We start from the raw sequence: 18,278 nt of genomic DNA, 5'->3' as shown, positions 1-18,278 counted from the left end.
GAAAACTTGCCCAAGGATTTAGAAAATTTGTTCTTTGACCAAGAGAGTGGGGGATTTTCTTTATGCAAGGTGCCAATTTTTTGGGGGTGGGTGAGGGCTGATGTAAAAGAATCTCAGATCTCTTAAGGGTTAGAACAGGATTTGAAACTTCAATCTTTGCCACAACTGATAGGATTCACTTTATAAGAAGTCAACATAAGTAATTTCCTCATTGTAGTATGCACATCGCTAAAATTAAGAGTTTTATTTTTGTGCATGTCAATTTGCATTGTGGGAAGAATTTTTTCCAACTGCACACAATCAAGACAAAAAAAGGTAGTGAACACTGATTAACTTGTTGCAATCTAAGATCTTAATGCTCCATCAATTACTGAAAGTAAACAAACATTTCATATTTTAGCAATGTTTGCCAATTGATGACTTTTAATGAAGATTTTAATGTTTGCAATAGCAGGCAAACCAGGAGTTCTCTCTAATGGACACGGCTGCCTTCAACAAAAGGAGTTGTTGAAATTTATTCATGAATGCAAGCATGTCAACAAATCATCAACCAATACTACATGCAAGCATCTAGTATTCACTGTTGATTGAGACATCATCTCGAAGGTTAAAACACCAAGTGAAGTTCATCATCTACTCTTTTGACATCGCATCCAAACTTTCTGCATTCCCTTGACATGGTCTTCATCAGCCAGTTTATTCCTTCCTCTTTGGCTTTGTTCACTCGCAAGTGCATGATTTGTGTTGGCACCATTCTCAGCCCAGCCAAAAGCCCTGTCACTGGATTTACATCGACAAAGTACATTAGACTTAGATCACCACGGTAGCCCTCATGACCTGTGATGCCTTCGTAATCATTTAAAAAGTCACCACAACCATAAATGATCAGTCGGCCATTGTAAACCTCTATTCCTTTTACATGATGAGAAGAATGCCCATGGATGACATGAACTCCTGCTTCATCAATGGCTTTGTGAGCAAATTTTACAAATGAAGAGTCAATCTTCCAGCCCCAATTTCCACCCCAATGGACAGATAAGATAATAATGTCTCCATCTTGCTTGTGTTTTTCAATTTGCTCTTTTAGCTGTATGGCTGCCTCTTTTGGCTGAAGAAACTCCAAGATATTAACTCCTTCGCTATCTGCATTTGCTAGCCACGTATCACAAACCCCACTCGAAAAATGGCCAGCAGAAAACACCAAGACCCTAATGTTGTCATGAAGATGAAAGACAGCTGGTGATCTTGCCTCAAAGGCATTTCGTCCTACCCCTGCAAATTTTATGCCAGCATTCTGCAGTGTATCCATAGTTTCTATGAGACCAGGAAATCCCCAGTCAGCAACATGATTGTTCGCTAGAATGCAACAATCAATGTCAGCTGATTGAATGACATTGACATTTTTTGGATGCATGCGATAATGTATTCCTTTGTTGGGCCATGGCAAATCACTTGTTGTCACTGAAGTTTCTAAGTTAATTATTCTCAGATCTGGGTTTTTTTCTTTGAGTATCTGGATTGCCGCTCCCCAGACATAATCCACTTGTCGTTCACTTCTATCAGGTATTGGGCCATTCTCTCTCTCTGCTAAACTCACATAATCCCTTGCATCAAGTCCATTCATCTCATATAATATTGGGTGGTTAGCATGCTCAAGGATCATGTCAATGCCACGACCCAACATCACATCTCCAACCATGAACACAGTTATTCTGGTAGTCATTTTCTGAAATTAAACAGTGAAATATGAAATCAAATTGTTCAACTGAAATTATCATTCAGTTCAGTGAGTACCATGTCTGCAGGTCCATATCCTGACACTTTGGGACATAATGAAGGAGGTGTACTATTTTTCAATGACATGCAAGTTATTTCATCTGTATGAAAGATGTTCAATATGATTGTTCAATGTTGTGTCAATTTATGCTTCCGTTAGATTCTTACATATAGTTGTTACAGAAACAAGTAGTGTTTACTAGTTGCTTCACATTCCGCTTTGAAATTAGGTACAATAATTATATATAAATTATTTTAAGGTTTATGCACAAACAGAAAGTGACTAAGTTGGGATAGCTAAAATTACATTAATTTACCCAAGTGACTAAGATGGGGTCTTTAATTAACCATATAAAAGATTAAAAAGGGGTCATGCCCAGCGAAAATTGACCCAAGTACCCTCCCCAGGAGGCTATTGTTTTCTAAACAATCAGCCGAGAATAAAGTACTGAATATTGAAAGTTCAAGTGCTGCATAATGAGCTCATAATCTCTGAAAATTTGAACCCTGTATACAATGATGCTTTAAAAATTCGACATTTAAATTTCACAAAGAATGTATGGTTTCACCAGTGCCTAATTGCCACCAAAGAATTCATCAGTATTTTGATGGCTAATACTACGAAAATCACCGAACTGTGGAACGGGCTCAAATTTTTATATCGTCGCCACACCCACTTTTTGTTGCTGCCCCGCCCATTTTCGTCGAAGAATGCAGTTGGTACTTAAAGTAACAAACTGAGCCTTACCGGGGTGGCAGACCGTGGTTTTGTCAACCGCAAAATTTCTTTATTCCCCTGGGTCCCGACATGACTGCATTGTCTCAGTCAGGTCCAATCACAGTCACACCTCCTTCGTGTTGACAAACTTCAAAAACACATTCGCGGAGCGAAAGTGTTGAAAGATGCGAGAATGAAAGCCGTAGCAAACAAACTTTTGCGCATTCATGCCGCTTTTATTAGTTAATAGCACTTGTACGTAGTAGGCTGTTCGCAATCGTAACTGTCTTTATCAAGCCGTCAAGGAATTAATATTAATTATGCAAATAAATTTTTTATTTCCCCGTGGGGTTTCCCGACTCGACTGTTTCTCTCAGATGCTAATAATTAAATTTCACTGGCTTTAGTAAGTCCAGCCACAAAATATTCGAAGCACAGTATCCTACGAGAACAAAATTTATTTTTATGTTAATTCCTTGAAAGCCTGAGTCAATGCAGGCCCCAGGGGAATAAAAAAATTTGCGGTTGACAAACTGTGGGAACAAATTTTATTTGCATAATTAATATTAATTCCTTGACGGCTTGATAAAGACAGTTACGATTGCGAACAGCCTACTACGTACAAGTGCTATGAATGCGCATGAATGCGCAAAAGCTTGTTTACTACTGCTTTCATTCTCGCATCTTTCAACGCTTTTGCTCCGCGAATGTGTTTTTGAAGTTTGTCAACACGAAGGATGTGTGACTGTGATTGGACCTGACTGAGACAATGCAGTTATGTCGGGACCCAGGGGAATAAAGAAATTTTGCGGTTGACAAAACCACGGTCTGCCATCCCGGTAAGGCTCAGTTTGTTACTTTAAGTACCAACTGAATTCTTCGACGAAAATGGGCGGGGCAGCAACAAAAAGTGGGTGTGGCGACGATATAAAAATTTGAGCCCATTCCACAGTTCGGTGATTTTCGTAGTAACTGGCTCATTATCAAAGCTAAATTAAAGGGCTTAAACTTGGAGATTGAATTAAGTCTAACAAGTCATTTTATCTTTTAAAGTCAATTCATAAATGGCGTTATGCCTTCTGTAAAGCAAACTCGTATGTTGATTAATGAAACAATGACGTCAGCAGTGTTTAAGGTTCGCGACTTACCACATGCGATGAGAAAACTTGTTGAGCATTTCTATGAACAACTGAATCAGTAACAAGATACTTTGATTTTGAGGAGCCCATCCAACATGACTCAAGGCACCTAAAGACAGCAATGAGTCAGGTGAAATAAATCTAATATGTTGTAAACGAAGACTTACCTCAAATCCATTCCCTTGATTATTTTGAAGGCAATACGCGTAAATGAAGTTGTTTTTGTCATTGTTACTATTCTTAGGCATGGACTTTAATCAAAGCAATAAAAAGTGCCCATCTCCTCTTATTTTTTTTAGCTAGGGTCTAAGAGTTGATAATTTTCTAAGGGAATTGTTCTTACCTCAGATTCCCGGGCAGCCTTTTTCCGAAGTTAACCGACTTTTAAAATTAAATTCCGGAACTATGTCGAAGAAAGTCGACAACTCGTGAGAGTCACACACTGGTTTCCAGGCCTACCAGATGATGGACTTGTTTCTTGTTTCTAATATGGCGGACGTAATACCGTAATGGCAGTGTCAACAAATCACTTTCCTCATTTCAAACTTGATGAGTTTGCTGTCCGATACTTTGTTCTTCTTACCTAAAACCCATTTTTCTGGAGAAAAAAAAATTGAATGACAATCAATCTGGGTTTGCTAAACGATGTTCAGGTGCGGTTCTTATGCCCAACCGATTTGGAGGAGGTCAAGCGGTTGTGTCGCGAATGGTTTCCGATCGAGTGAGTATACAAATTTATACAGATTAAGAGTTACAGTTGAACGAAGCAGGAAAGGTAGCCATATACATATAACTGTAACTAAGCTTAAAATAAAAGGTTCGTAAATATATATCATGGATTTATAGAACTGGATGGACAAGAACAGGCTTGATAATTTGTGCATGCCTTTAATGCATTGATACAATGTACACTTATGATTCGTCGTGTATGCGTTTTCTCTACAAGAAAAGAAATTCAGTAGAAATATCAACGGGCTGCTTTTTCAATAATATATATTTTAATTTTGGTTCGATGCGGTTTTGATACAAAATTACTGTACCTTGACACAAGCCCAGCATGCCGCTAATCGCAGGCGACAAATGTCAGAAACGTAATTTCATTCAAAATCCTTAATAGAACCCAGAAGGACACTGAATTACTCCTCATAAAACAATTCAATTTGTCCAAAATTATTGGCACTTGATTTGGGATACATATGTGTTTTAAAGTGCTACTATGATTATAAAAAAATCACTTCCTTTTTTTCTTCATATTTTGAAAGTATGTGCATGTATGCTTAAATACCCACCTTCAACTGACAGGCTTTTCGACTGTTCGTTTTTGTTATGGAAATTTGCATTGCTTATCATAGCGGTAGATTGGATGAATTTCAGCTTTGACGGGATTTTCATGTATGAAAATTGTTCCACGGCACTGCAATGCCTGCAGGATGAATGTGGGCTTTTAACACCTGACTGGCAAAATTTTAAGCTTTGACTTTTATCTAAAGGCTGTTTACTTTGTGTGCAAGTGTTAGATTTCATGGTTTGCCATTATTCATGTTCAAAACTAGTTGATTGGACCTCAGCGGGTTGAATCAAGTGAAAAGTGACATCATTTAGTTATTACATTCATTCCTCAGGCAGCCCCATTTGACGAGTCAAATTGTCTGACATTAGACAGAGTTCATTCATTTTCTCTGACAAAGGGCTAACGCTTGAAACGTCAGCTTTTAGAATCCCTGTATGGTGGGTTAGGGTTTAGGGTTTAGGGTTTAGGGTTACAATTTTTTCCTTTAATTTATGCGAATTTTTCGTTATATTAAAACTTCTTTCGCTTTTATTCTCTACATGTTTTTATCCATTGTAGATGGCAGTTCAGTCTGTCGAAAGCTCATAGTCTTTTTAAACTTTTTACCAGAGAACGATTACACTTATTTCTTATCATGAATCCTGGTAATGGATCTTCAATATTTTTAATTATCAATAAAACCAAATTTTTGTGTAAAATCTGTCAAGTGTCGCTGCCAGGAGGCAATGGCTTAAATTTTCAGTGTGTAAATGGAGCTTAATAAATGGTTATTACTAATTAACCGTGAAACAGCGAAATGAAACACGAAACGTCCAAACACCATGTACATGTATGACTCCACCATATGTTGAATACTAACCAACAAAGGTTGAATTTGAGATTAAGAATCGTTTTAGGCATAATTCATTATTGCTCCTAATCTCAATCTTAATCTGAATCCTAATGTTCATCTTAATGAATTAGGAGCAACATGTTGGCCTAATTAGGCCTAAAGCGATATTTAGTCTCAAAATCCATCCTTGGTTGGTTAGTATTCAATGTATGGTAGGGTGCTGTATGGTGTTTTAGTATTTCGTTTTGATGTTTTGCTGTTTCTTGGTTTAGTAATGCCCTTAATAAATATTATAAAATTATATGCAAAACACAAGTTAAAAAGTCTGAAAGCCCGAAACTTCTGTGCTGCATATTAATTCAGTGGTATGTATGTACATGCATTTGCATTTTTAAATTAGATATGATAAGCAGGTGTCTTTGAAATCAAGGCTTAAAACTTGGGTCACTTAGTGTTTAGTTAAGGACTGTGCCTACTATTGTTATACGTTCTACGCATCTTGAGATACTCTGGTTTCCTATTGGTGATGCTTACTGATACAGGGATATTTTGCACTGTTTTAAACTATCAGGAGAAAGTAGATCTTAGTAAGTACTCTTGGTATCCAAAAAGAAAACTGGGGGTAGCCATGCATTTTTGACAGATAACAAGATGCCGAGAGGTGTTTACGCGGGATGGGTAGATGTAAGCATTAAAACCTTTTTGTCGATAATCACAGTCTGTTTACGCTAGCAAACTAGCTTACATCAGAAAGGCTCCTGCTTGCATTAAAGTGGCAACAAGGAAAACCTGGAATTTGAACAGTGGAGTGGCAATGACACAAGGAATTTTCTCACATGAAGTAAATTAAGAAGCTGATCAGGACTTAAGTGTGGTCCCTGTGAGGATATGTAATTTCACGGCAGGAAAGGGTCATTTTCAGTCTTTGGTTTTGTAAAGTTTAGTTTAGCCAAATGCAATGAAGGGCATTCAAGACTCACGAGAGCAACAGCCAATCCCCTATTTAAGAACATTTCGAAAGCTGGCAAAAATCATTTCCAGGTACTGTAAATGAAAAATGTTCTGTTATACTGGCACAGTTTTGGAGAATAATATAACTTCTTTTGTAACACTTATGTAGATGTTACAAATTGAACGAAGGGAAAAGACCGATTCCCACGGAAGTTAAGCCCTGTTGGACGGGGTTAGTACTTGGATGGGCGACCGGCCGGCGGTGATTGTCCTATCATCAAAAACAATTTCACACAAAATCTTGCTCCCTTGCTCCTACTCAGGGTAACTTAATGTAAGTAAATTTGCAGTAATGGCCATGTTCAACAACTGGCAGGTGACTGTACTTGTCTGAGTTATTGTGATTATGCATCCCTGTATCTGACAAGGTTTCAACTATTAGAAAAACATTTAGTGTATTAATATTCACATTGAAAAATTTCTACCTAATTCACGCCATTGCTATTTTTAGTACCGCTACTTTCGAAGCCTGAGCTTAATGTCGTCACCTAAAAAGTGCATATATAATTCTTAGACCAAATGATTCACCTTTACAATTTGAAAACTGTTTATGTCAACCAAACTGCACGAGAATGTTATGATTATCAAAATGAAGCAAAGTTTGTGTACCTTGTGAGGAACAACAACAATAATAATAGTAATAATAATGATAATGATAATGATAATGATAATGATAATGATAATGATAATGATAATGATAATGATAATGATAATGATAATGATAATGATAATGATAATGATAATGATAATAATAATAATAATAATAGTAATAATAATAATAATAGAAATATTATTCACCTCTGGAAATCTATGTTTTAATTCTGTGTTTGTTCTTCTTGCTCAGATACCCTGATATTTGGTACGACGAGATAACATCAAGCTCTCGCTTCTTTTCCCTGGCAGCTACATTAAACAAGAATATTATTGGTCTTCTTGTGGCAGAAGTCAAGACGAAGTCTCTTTGTAATAAAGAGGTAAATACTATAGAAAACAAGAGAAAGCAAATTCCTCACTAAAAGCAGAGAAATGTGCAGGAAGACATTCTCAATGTTTTAAGTCTTAAATTAGTGCTGTTGCATAATAGGCTAGTTTCAAATTCTATGTGAACAAAACAACACAGATGAGCTTCAGGGAAATGATGTGCATTTTCCTTTTTCCATCACAAGTGAGAATTCCACCTGAAAATCAAGTCTTCTATTTTGTTTTTTACACATTTCAAAAAATTTCTACATGTACGGCGATCAATTAAGTATGTATGCATGTATGCATATATTTTTTTGCCCATGTTCTCTTTTAGTTGGGAGACAGTAAATTGAGTCAAATGAAATGGTGGGTATTGGTGAGAGAAGAAAACCAGAGTACTCAATTGGAAACACCTCTTGAACGAGAGTAGAGAACCAACAATAATCTCAACCTGCATGTGGCAGCTAGTCTGGTAATCGATTCCATGCCACATTGCTGGAAGGGTAGTACTCTTAATGCTGTGCCACTGCTAAAAGTAGGTAATTAATAGGCTTTAGAGTTAAAGGGACACTTTGTGAAGTTTTGTTAAGTTTCGAACCATTTTCTAAAAGTGCTCAGCATCTCGAGTCAGGTCACTCAGAGTCACCATGAAAACTTTCTCATTTGACCAGCGGTCTTTGTTGATAAACTAGACTTTGTTTTTAGTGGAGGCAAAGATGTGATTTCCTGCATTTAATCTTAAACAGTATATTATCGTTTGTATGTAGGATGGTGGCATTCTTTCCTTTGCATTTGGTGAGGACACCACGGTGGCATACATTTTGAGCATTGGTGTTGTTAAAGAGTACAGGAGACATGGTATAGGTGAGTATTGTGCATGAAACAATATGTTTTTAGACATGACATGGCCAGCCCTGCATTTTCAAATCAACGAAAACTACTTAATTGGAAAGGTACGTGTATTAATCTCTGCGACTGAGGCATTAACAAATCAATGAACTAAACTGCAAAACTGTGCTCAGGGCTGATTGCTATTGATAGACCCTGTATGTAGCAGGTGATTATGATGAGGTTCACTTTCCTGGCAAAATGATGAGTGTGTTTCAGACGTCCAGGTAAAATATTTTATCTGTTTCTAGATACATGTGTATTTTTCAACATGTAACCTCAGGGTCATTTTTTATCTCAGGGTCTCTGCTTTTGGATAGTTTACTGTGCCACCTGACGACACCTGAGAGACAAAACTGTAAAGCTGTGTATCTTCATGTTTTAACTACAAACTTGGCTGCAATGCAGTTTTATGAAAAGAGACATTTCACCCAGTTCCGCTACCTTCCTCTGTATTATGCCATCAATGGCGCACACAGAGATGGCTTCTCGTATGTGCTGTATATCAATGGAGGGGAGCCGCCTTGGACACTTGCATATCCTTTGTATATTTTGATTGCATGGTGCATGCAACATCTTTAGTTTGTATAGCTGGTGCTGGGGAAGTGCAACATGCAAGATGTACATGTAGCAACATAAGAGACAGGAAAGCAAAATGAATAAATTAGGTTCATATTAATTTTGTAAAATGACCATAACACAAACAAACTGCTACTCAGGAAGTTTTGTCCAGAGCAGTTAAATTAGTATGAACTGAACCTAAAATTTTGACAAAAGATATGACGGTGATAACATGAGATAGTATGAAACCGGGTGGGGTTACGCAGTAAAGAATAGTTATCTTCTTGTGTGAATTCTTGACTTGAATTAACATGGGTAAATTCTTCTTTTTGACAGTGGTGGACCCATTGATTTTCTGCAATATCAATGAATGAATGAATGTTGATTACCATCATGACAGTATATGTGCTGAATTACAGATGGGGTAATAGAACATAGAAAACTAAACTATAATTTATAGATTAACGTTCAATAAATAAGTAAATAAATTAGTTGCTTACAGACAAAAGCTTATTGAAGGGGTTCGGATCGAGCCATCTCATCCCTGCGGTTACTTAACCATGAGAGTAAGCCATATCCATTACTTATAGTAACAACCAAATATTTAACCCTTAAACCCTGGTGTGATAGGCCATTTTGTTTCTGAGGAGAACACTCCAAGGGGCTTAGTAACCAGGCAGATGTTGAACTTGACATGATAAAAGTTATATCTGCAGCAGATATTACATTTATCATGTCAAGTTCACAAGCTATTGTGAATTGATTGAATGCTCTCAACCAATCAGATTTTTCATAGTGAGTCTGATGTATAATAATAATATTTGATAGTTGATTAATTTGTTCCTTTACATAAGTCCTTTAATGTCTCAAGCTATTCAGTTATACAGGAGACAAACATTATTGTCCTTAACATTATTAATGATGCCTTGAGGTTTATTGGAAGCAAACTGTCCCAAGTCCAGCCTTGCAAGTTTCCACTGTATCTGATGAGTTGCTGTTATCATTGGCTTTTGTGGGTCACTCCTATCCAGGCCATTAGAGACTCTTGTGTTCGAACTCTTTGATTATGGATTTTATAAATCCCTCTTTGATGCAGCAAATGTTAAATTGAGATTGAGAAAATTATTGTTTGTATCATAAGGTGACCTGTGGTGGTTCATCATTTCAGCTAAAGATTTGTTTTATAACATTTAAGGAAAATTGGCTCCTAAGGTTTTTCCATCTTAACATACACTTTCGCTGCTAATCGGTATGAAAAGTAAACTGACATTCATGACTTTGAATTCTCTTTCTCGCATTTTCCAAGACTCTGCATCTGCTGAATTTAGTCTGCTCCCTGTTCATTGTTTACCCTTTGTATACCAAGTAATGTGAAATAGGCTGGGAAATAGGCAATCCCAAGAGCTTCAAGCAAGTCTTGCCTGCATGGCACTTCAGGGCCCAGGCACTGGTAGATGATGTTGATCATCATCAAAATTTAAAGAATGGTCTTTGTTTTATAGTAATGTTGATGCACAGAACTGCATCAGAATTTTCAGGATTATAACAAGTTATGGGAAAACTGTTTTTCTGTTGGTTGCCACCCTCGTAAAATGTTAATGAATTTCAAACAAGAAACATGCATGCAAGCTCAATCCTTATGCAAACTTTTAGGAAAACTGTAGTAACGGGATCGCCGATGCATTGGTTTGTGATGAGAGAAAAGTTGAGTTTGTTGCACAATATTATCATGCACATTCAGACTCTCATGTTTGTCTGCAAAGGTACTTTTTGGGAGAGATTATCATGATTTGCTTATAATTATTCACAAGAAAGATGACTGCTTAAAATTTGTGCATAAAATATATTTTTAAAATATTTGTCAAACGAGCTTTGGAAATTGAAGAGGGCTTTAAGATGTTTATTTATTTTAAAAATTGCATAGGGTTTGCATTTTTCCTTCAACATTCCTTGAAATATTTTATTGCAGTGATGATTTTTGGACTCTGCCCTCTGTTTTCATGATTTCTTTTCTGTGTCACAATGTCTTGACCACAAACCTTTAATTTCCTTAAACCAGGATTGTTTTTAAGAAATCCAGTTTGTCATCCCTAAAAGAATATTATTTTATAACATCTTGTTTTTACATTCATCCTTTACCTTTGCCTGTAAAAGTAAATGTACTTTTTGTAAGTTTCTCAGTACACTGAAAAAAATTTTGTTACTGTTTTGTAAAGTATCAGTAATTATTAATTATTTTGTAGATTCCTTGAGTTTCCAAGTCCCGCGCTGTTTTGTGCATGTATTTTCATTTATCACCCATGAGAGTCCCTGAAGAATAGGTAATAAACATTAAACATGCAATCTTTAGACTAATAATTATTTGGGTCTCAGAATTGGGCAGTGAAATTTCATTGTCTGATTTAAGCATGGTAGGGGAGAAAGGAGCTTTAGGGTGGTACTCCCTTTGAATCTGTGTGATGTTACCCATATTTACATTCATTGGTGTTTTGACCGCAAAAAGCATTTGCCTTTATCATTTATGTACACTCTTGCCAGAGCAAATTTAGGGTATTCGAATTTTTCACATCAATGCAAAGTTGCAAAAGGACATGGGGTGCACCATGTGACATTCTGCTATTCCTAGTTCCATTCTACTAAACATGGAAAATTCTCACCTATGTGAGACCTATTCCAGACTCATTTTGATTCCAGAACTCTATCTCTCATAAACTCCTGGGCCTGGTTGTTCAAAAGCTAACTAACACAAATCCACCACGATTTAATGTAAAGTTAATATTATTTGAATTTTACCTGTCAAAAAAGTCATAACTGTAATTTGATGCTGAAGGAAAACGAAAGTACTGTCAGGACTTTTAGCCTTCATTGTCAGAACTGGCCGGCCAGACTGGTCAGTTTTCAAAGAAAATGCAACAATTTCAAGGAACAATTAATGCGTGATGATCCCTTGCATTCTTCTGGGGGAGTATATATCTGCTTCGAAGTGTGTTAATCTGAAGGTGTTGTAGAATATTTCTAAAATTCCTCTAAACAAATTTCTAGTTTCTAAAGAAAATGGTGCTGAGTCGGTGGGAGAGTGAAACCCGAAATTTGGTTTTATCAAACGAGTTGATAAAGGTTGAATTATCACCGTGAAAGATTTGGAAAGCTGACCCACAATTAAAAATAAATTGAGGTTTTAATTTGGCCCTCTGAAAATGGTTTCAAAAAGTTATTTTATGCTCAAGGTAAAATTTGAAGAGCAAAAATCTTTCGGGGAAATCTTTATTGATTGGTAAATTAAATAAACTTGAATCAAAGTTCACAATAACCCAGGGTTAAACTTCACCAGTCTTTGAGCAACTGGGCTCTGGTTATTATGCAGTATGCCTCACCCTAGAAAGGAAATTATGTCTGGTTTGTGCTGCACTTCTGATAAGGCCATTACTAGAGTACCCCTTTCCCCTTGGGAACCTTGCTAAATGCAGTTTTGACTGTGGAAGTAGTAGTCTCCTTTGCAGCCGCTCGGGCCAAAGTCACGCAACGCACCTCGTTCCCACGCATGGGGATGAGGAGCGTTGCGTGACTTTGGCCTCAGGGGCAGCAAAGGAGACTATGGAAGAAGGGGCCAGTTTCAGTAACCGGTGGAGAGTGAACCTTGAGCATTAGGTTCTATCAAACTAGTTGATAAAGATGAATAAGCCACCGTAAGAAATACTTGCGAGCTGACGCGGGGAGGCTAAAGTTCAGGTCACTCATCACAGGTCATTGTTTTTACCCATACAGTATGGTGTCCTTCACCGTCCATGACTTTTGGCGCTTACCCTGGGTGCCAGAGGGGGAAGCCTGGCCCCAGTTGTTCAAAAGGTGGATAATCATAATGCTATCCACCGGATAAATCACTACCCACTGGACAACTCAATTGGTTTTGCTAGTGTTTATCCACTGGATAGTGATTTATCCGGTCGATAGCACTATCCATCGTTTGAACAACTGGGGCCAGCTGGTCTTTTGAATATTCTTTTCGAGGAAAGAAAACGAAAAACATTGCGTCGTGCTTTCCGAACGTGTTTTTTTCCTAATCTCTTTCTGACCCCAGCCCCCTGAAAATGCTGTTTTTCTTCAAATGGTAGGGTATCATTGATTGCTTGTTGCTTGCAAAAAAAAGCCACCGCTTTGAAAGAAAAAAACCAACGATTGTTGTAGTAGAAAATTGCCAAAAAAATATTCCAAAAACTATTTAGCACGACTAAAATAAACGCTCGAAGGTCCGCTCGAAGTGTTTCTAAAGAAAAACACGTTCAAAATGCTCTAAGGTAGGGGCTGGGGGTATTGATGTTGCGAGGTGCGTAGAAACGTTAAACCAATCATTGCATTGTTGTTTGATCACGTGCTTTGTAACAGTATAAATTTTCGACAGCGTTACAGCATTGCTCAGCGTCACTGCATACGGCCATTCGCACGAGTTAAGTAAAGGAAGGTGTGAGTTCGTGGTTCATGAAACTCTGTGGAAGTAAGTTTCTAATTTTGACTGAAGTCTTGTTTAGGCACTCGATTTGTAGTCATTGTTACGCGTTCTAAGGCCTTGAGGCTCCTATGCCTTGAACTAGGTCGTTTATAGAGAACACATTTGTTTTAAATCTCGCCACCTCTCCACGTGGTTACTAGCAAGCTTTATTCATGTCGCGTTTCACATCTCCTAAACTTGCACAATTTGTCATTCCGGCTTCCCGATTCTTAAATTTAGTGTTTCAAAGCCCAAGTTTTGGCCTTTGTGCAATAGTTCAAACATCAGGTGTGTGAGCATTCCGCGGCATCAAACGCTGAAGAAGGGTCGGTTTTTGCCACAGCTACTGCCAAGCGTTGAAATGTGGAAAAAGAATTTTAAGATAAAGGCTTGAATGCGCCGAATTTTTTTTGGAAACCTAGAAAACAAGGCAAGGACTGAGACAGAGGTTTTAATATGTCAGGCATTTTTCATTTTAATCATCTCGACGGTTGAGAATTTGCTTGAGACAAAGGCGTGGGTTACTAGCATGCCTCGTTCTTCAAACGGTATGCCGTTTCAAGATTGCCTGTTTTCGCACGCATTTTTTTTCCCTTTCCCTACTATTTGGGCGCCTGGAACAGGCTATTTCAAGAACACGACAGTGGCCGGGTAACCGGTTTTTCTTTTTTTTTTTATATGTTTTTATTTTGTTAGTATTGCGTTAATTTTGTTAAAGCCTTCTTTTATTCATGCAAATTCTCAACATTATGTTTGCTGACCATATGCTGGCGTTTGTGGTTGAGGTAAATGTGCGTCATTGTGCTTGCATCAAGAAATTATGGTTCTCAATACTCTCGGGTTCAAGGGTTAAGTTCGCAGCATTTGTTTTCAGTGTTCCAGCTAGTGATGACACAAGATGACGAGCCTGATATCTTTGAAGCATCATGTTTTGTGTAACTTTGAAGCTGTGATGTCTATTCGAGGCATTTGTCTGAAGCTGGTTACTTTCGGTTGAGGTTGTGGTCATCTCTTCATATTAGGTAGTGGCTGACTTTGAAGAGAGTTTGTGAACTTTTATGTTGTCTTTTCAGGCTCTCAAAGGCATCCTCATATTCACAAATTGGGGTACAGTGCCCATTTTCTTTATGGTAAGGAACTTTACTTCTGGCAGTGTTTTGTAGACATTGTCATACAGTACAAATCAAACAATTTTTTGATGATCTGGTCATTATAATACCCTTAACACTTGAGAAGCAAACAAAGGAAAATGCAACTTGAGCCAAAGCACATTGTTATGCCCCTACAAACCTCCCTGGAATGCCCCACTGTTTATTCCATGCAAAACTGCTGCAATGGCTTGTTTTTAGCTTTGTCTAAATTCTTTAGCCTCGTTAAATTTATGTCTTTCACTGAGTCTTTCGTGAAAGTTAGGCTTCTCAGTTCCAATGATAACCTTGTTCTTGGGTGGATTAGATTCCAGGAAGGTTTTCTTGTCTGTCTGCCTGTGATAATGTGATGAATGCTTAAGACTAGAGTCTCTGAATGACTGAGTCTTGTAGAAGACAGCTTTTCTCTGATTGTCACGAAATGATCATACTTAAACAGTCCAGACAAACAATAAATGAATGAACTTTGACTAAACTGTGTGCCAATTATTCCATTTTTAGGACTTTGGGTTGAGCACTGAGGTTGTTTCACAAGAATGGTAATTGACTGTATTGAATTTCAATTGTACATTAATATTGTAATATTTAGATGTTTGTTGGATAGTAATATTAAAAACAAGGAGGTAATGTGGCATGTTGGTGGTGGCATGGATTATGGACCAACATTAATTTATCTTTTGACTCTGAATTTAACCCCTATCCTTGGTGACTTGTTACTGGTCAACTTTGTCAGTTTTAAGGTAATTCCTTAGTATTGCATTGCGCATCCTTACTGGGCTTGATTTTCGTGTCATTAGTGCGTGCACATGAGCATGTGCGCGTACAAAACATTTCCCTCAAACTAAACCCAATAGCGGAATAACTGCTCCTTTTCTCTCAAACGAGCACGTTGACCCCAGAATTTTTTTCAGGTATTTGTTATGAACAATCTAATAAAGAATATATTTGAAGAAGAGAAAAAAAGTTTGATAGTAGAACATGAGTAGTTCCGAACTGGGTGTATTTTTGCCAAGGCAAGGACTTCAAAGCTAACCACGGAACTGTCCCAAATAATGCACTGTTCCCACAACCAGGCAATCAAAAATGGCGTAAATGAAGCAGTACTGCTTATGTGAATAAAAAAAGCTTTATTTTCAAAATAACATTTTGTATCTTTCCAAGATTCTTGATTCTGTATTTTTGTATACCCCATTTTAAGAGCCTGCTAATGCGTAAACAAGCATGGTGACCCCATTTTTGTATTGCTTTTTTAATGTTCATATCATGAATGTTAATTATGCTAATTTTCCAAAAAAGGTTGATAGTAGAACAATTTCAAGGGAATTACCTTAAGTAAAAATTATTTTTGGTTTTCAAAACATTAAAAAAGGACTATCCCAAGGGATGGACAATCTTAGTCACATGTGATGAAAAACCTTGACACCTCTTGTTAGAGTGCAATGAAAGTACCTCATTGTGCAGTGAACATATTCTCCTCCTGATGTGACATGCGTGAACTGGACTTGAAGAATGTTTTAAAGATAAATGACTTACGAGATTTCTGAATTTTCTATTGCAGGATACTGCCATTGTGGTTTTCGAGTATTAAATCAGTAATGGTAAGGACAGATAGCTGATTGTTGTTTTAAGTTCTTTGGTCTCCATGGTTGTACATGGCCCTCCTCTTCTCTCAATCCAATTACACACATAGTAATCTCTGTGACAACATTTTCCGTAAATAAATGGTGATCTTTTACACCCTCTTTTTTTTCATTGGAACAACAGCAAAAACGTTATAAGCTAATGATTAGAAATGTCATTAAGCATAGTAACTTGCTTACTCAACTGCATTTTTACAGTCAAACAAAGCAGCTCATGTGAAGTGGACATCCATTTTGACTCCCCAGAGTCTGTGTGGATGGATGAACATAAGCTTGGTCATCACATGACAACCAAGAAAAAAACGGTTGACCATATTCTCTTTAGTTTTAGGCTCTGCCCCAGGAGCCCAGCTACAAAGGTTCAAAATGTGAGGGAAAGATATGAGCATACAACAAAAACAAACTAGGCCTTATTACAATTCTTTATATGAAGAATTCAAATAAGGAGTGTTTTTGTCAGGTTGTGCACTTGATGTTTTACTATATTGATGAACTAGGCTAATTGTGTTGAGATAAGCTGATGTGAGGTGACGAGAGAATCTTTTTCCCTATCTTATCAACAATGAGGATAATCTTTGCAATTTTGCGACAGGATGTGAAAATTTAGTTGTTCCCCCTGTTTCAAGTTTAAAAAACAATTCACTGTGAGAAACCAAGTAAATTATTTATATATTTATTTTAACAAAAGCAGCTGCAACCTTTTATTTTTGAAAGAGAAAGGTCAAAACTAGTTGCACATTGCAATTTCTCCATATATTTTAGTTGCGATGGGGAAATATTCAGTCACGCCTTTATTGGTCACGATTTAGAGCCCCACACATTCTATTCAAATATTTTTATTCAAATATTTTTAATCTATTTGCTCTTAATCTTAATAATGCAGTGTGGTGAACATCCTGCTCTGCTGCCTCTTAAGAGTCCATATAGTTAATTAAGCTGATGTAGGGTGATGAGAATCTTCTTTCCCCATCTTATCGACAATGAGGATAACTTTGAATGTCACTTATGTGACAAAGCCAAACCTCTCTGACTACATCAGAAAATTAAATTTTCTGCTTTGTCTTGACCTTCAATTGCAAGGCTGTTGCCTAACAGGAGCCCGGTAGCCTGGGGCTCCCAAAGAATAGCTGTGGGCTCCTTAATTTTTCACAGCAACGCCTTTCACTTCATATGTTGGGCTCCTAAGTTCTCAGTGTTTAGCTCTGAGGGCCCCTTCAAAATTTTCTTAGGCAGCAGCCTTGAATTGTGCTTAATATTTGTGTTAAATAATGTGAACTATTTCTTAGTGGCATGTTGTATAATTTTAGGATGTGGAAGCTTTGATAGGACACTGACAAGTCTGTACATGCTTACAGGGTTTCTTTGGTGAGTGTTACACTTTATTTAATTAATGCAGTGTAATGGGAGTATTAAACAAGAACATTCTGCTTTGCTGCCTTAGTCTGTTCAGTTCATTAACCTTTTGACATCCAAACCAGCCTAAACCGGCCAGATGTTACTGTCTAATGCCAGACAGTTTTACTTGTCAATGGGGAACCCCTGGGAGTTGATGGGTTAACTGATGTAGGATGATGATTCAAATCTTTTTTCCCCATCTTATCGACAGTGAGGAGGACCTTCATTGTCACCTTGTGACAAAGCCAAACCTCCCTGACTACATCAGTTCATTAACTTGTTATTTTGTCTTACACTTGAAATATTTGTGGAAAAAATTGAACTGTTTCTTAAATTAGCCCGTTACATAATTTTAGGATGCGGTTGCTTTAAAAGATGTGTATAATACACAACAATTAAGTTTGTTTGGTGAGTGTTTATACTTTCTGAT

General features: G+C 37.3%; 2 protein-coding genes across 2 annotated transcripts; one reads left to right on the top strand and one right to left on the bottom strand.

The window, feature by feature from the left end:
* Positions 1-229: 229 nt before the first annotated feature.
* On the bottom strand, positions 230-4,114 carry LOC137970047 (probable polyglutamine synthesis accessory protein MT0602). The gene is made up of 3 exons (XM_068816504.1): positions 3,977-4,114; positions 3,643-3,742; positions 230-1,726 (listed from the first exon to the last, which is right to left on the bottom strand). Exons 2-3 carry the CDS (start codon positions 3,721-3,723, stop codon positions 608-610), a joined length of 1,200 nt encoding a protein of 399 aa, XP_068672605.1. The 5' UTR covers positions 3,724-3,742; positions 3,977-4,114; the 3' UTR covers positions 230-607.
* A 99-nt stretch (positions 4,115-4,213) lies between these two features.
* On the top strand, positions 4,214-11,539 carry LOC137970048 (N-alpha-acetyltransferase 60-like). The gene is made up of 5 exons (XM_068816505.1): positions 4,214-4,354; positions 7,612-7,741; positions 8,498-8,594; positions 8,920-9,154; positions 10,099-11,539. Exons 1-5 carry the CDS (start codon positions 4,251-4,253, stop codon positions 10,241-10,243), a joined length of 711 nt encoding a protein of 236 aa, XP_068672606.1. The 5' UTR covers positions 4,214-4,250; the 3' UTR covers positions 10,244-11,539.
* Positions 11,540-18,278: the final 6,739 nt, after the last annotated feature.

Source organism: Montipora foliosa, chromosome 9, assembly GCF_036669935.1.
Source record: "Montipora foliosa isolate CH-2021 chromosome 9, ASM3666993v2, whole genome shotgun sequence".
NCBI classification, from domain to species: Eukaryota; Metazoa; Cnidaria; class Anthozoa; order Scleractinia; family Acroporidae; genus Montipora; species Montipora foliosa.
Note: the sequence above shows the minus strand (reverse complement) of the source record. Positions and strands in the feature narration are given on the sequence as shown.

Coding starts and splice junctions, on each gene's coding strand:
- LOC137970047 (XM_068816504.1), bottom strand. CDS start 3,723: ATGGGCTCCTCAAAATCAAAGTATCTTGTTACTGATTCAGTTGTTCAT. Junction 1,727..3,642: donor AAGTTTTCTCATCGCATGTG/GTAAGTCGCGAA, acceptor GTTTAATTTCAG/AAAATGACTACCAGAATAAC.
- LOC137970048 (XM_068816505.1), top strand. CDS start 4,251: ATGACAATCAATCTGGGTTTGCTAAACGATGTTCAGGTGCGGTTCTTA. Junction 4,355..7,611: donor CGCGAATGGTTTCCGATCGA/GTGAGTATACAA, acceptor CTTCTTGCTCAG/ATACCCTGATATTTGGTACG. Junction 7,742..8,497: donor AGTCTCTTTGTAATAAAGAG/GTAAATACTATA, acceptor GTTTGTATGTAG/GATGGTGGCATTCTTTCCTT.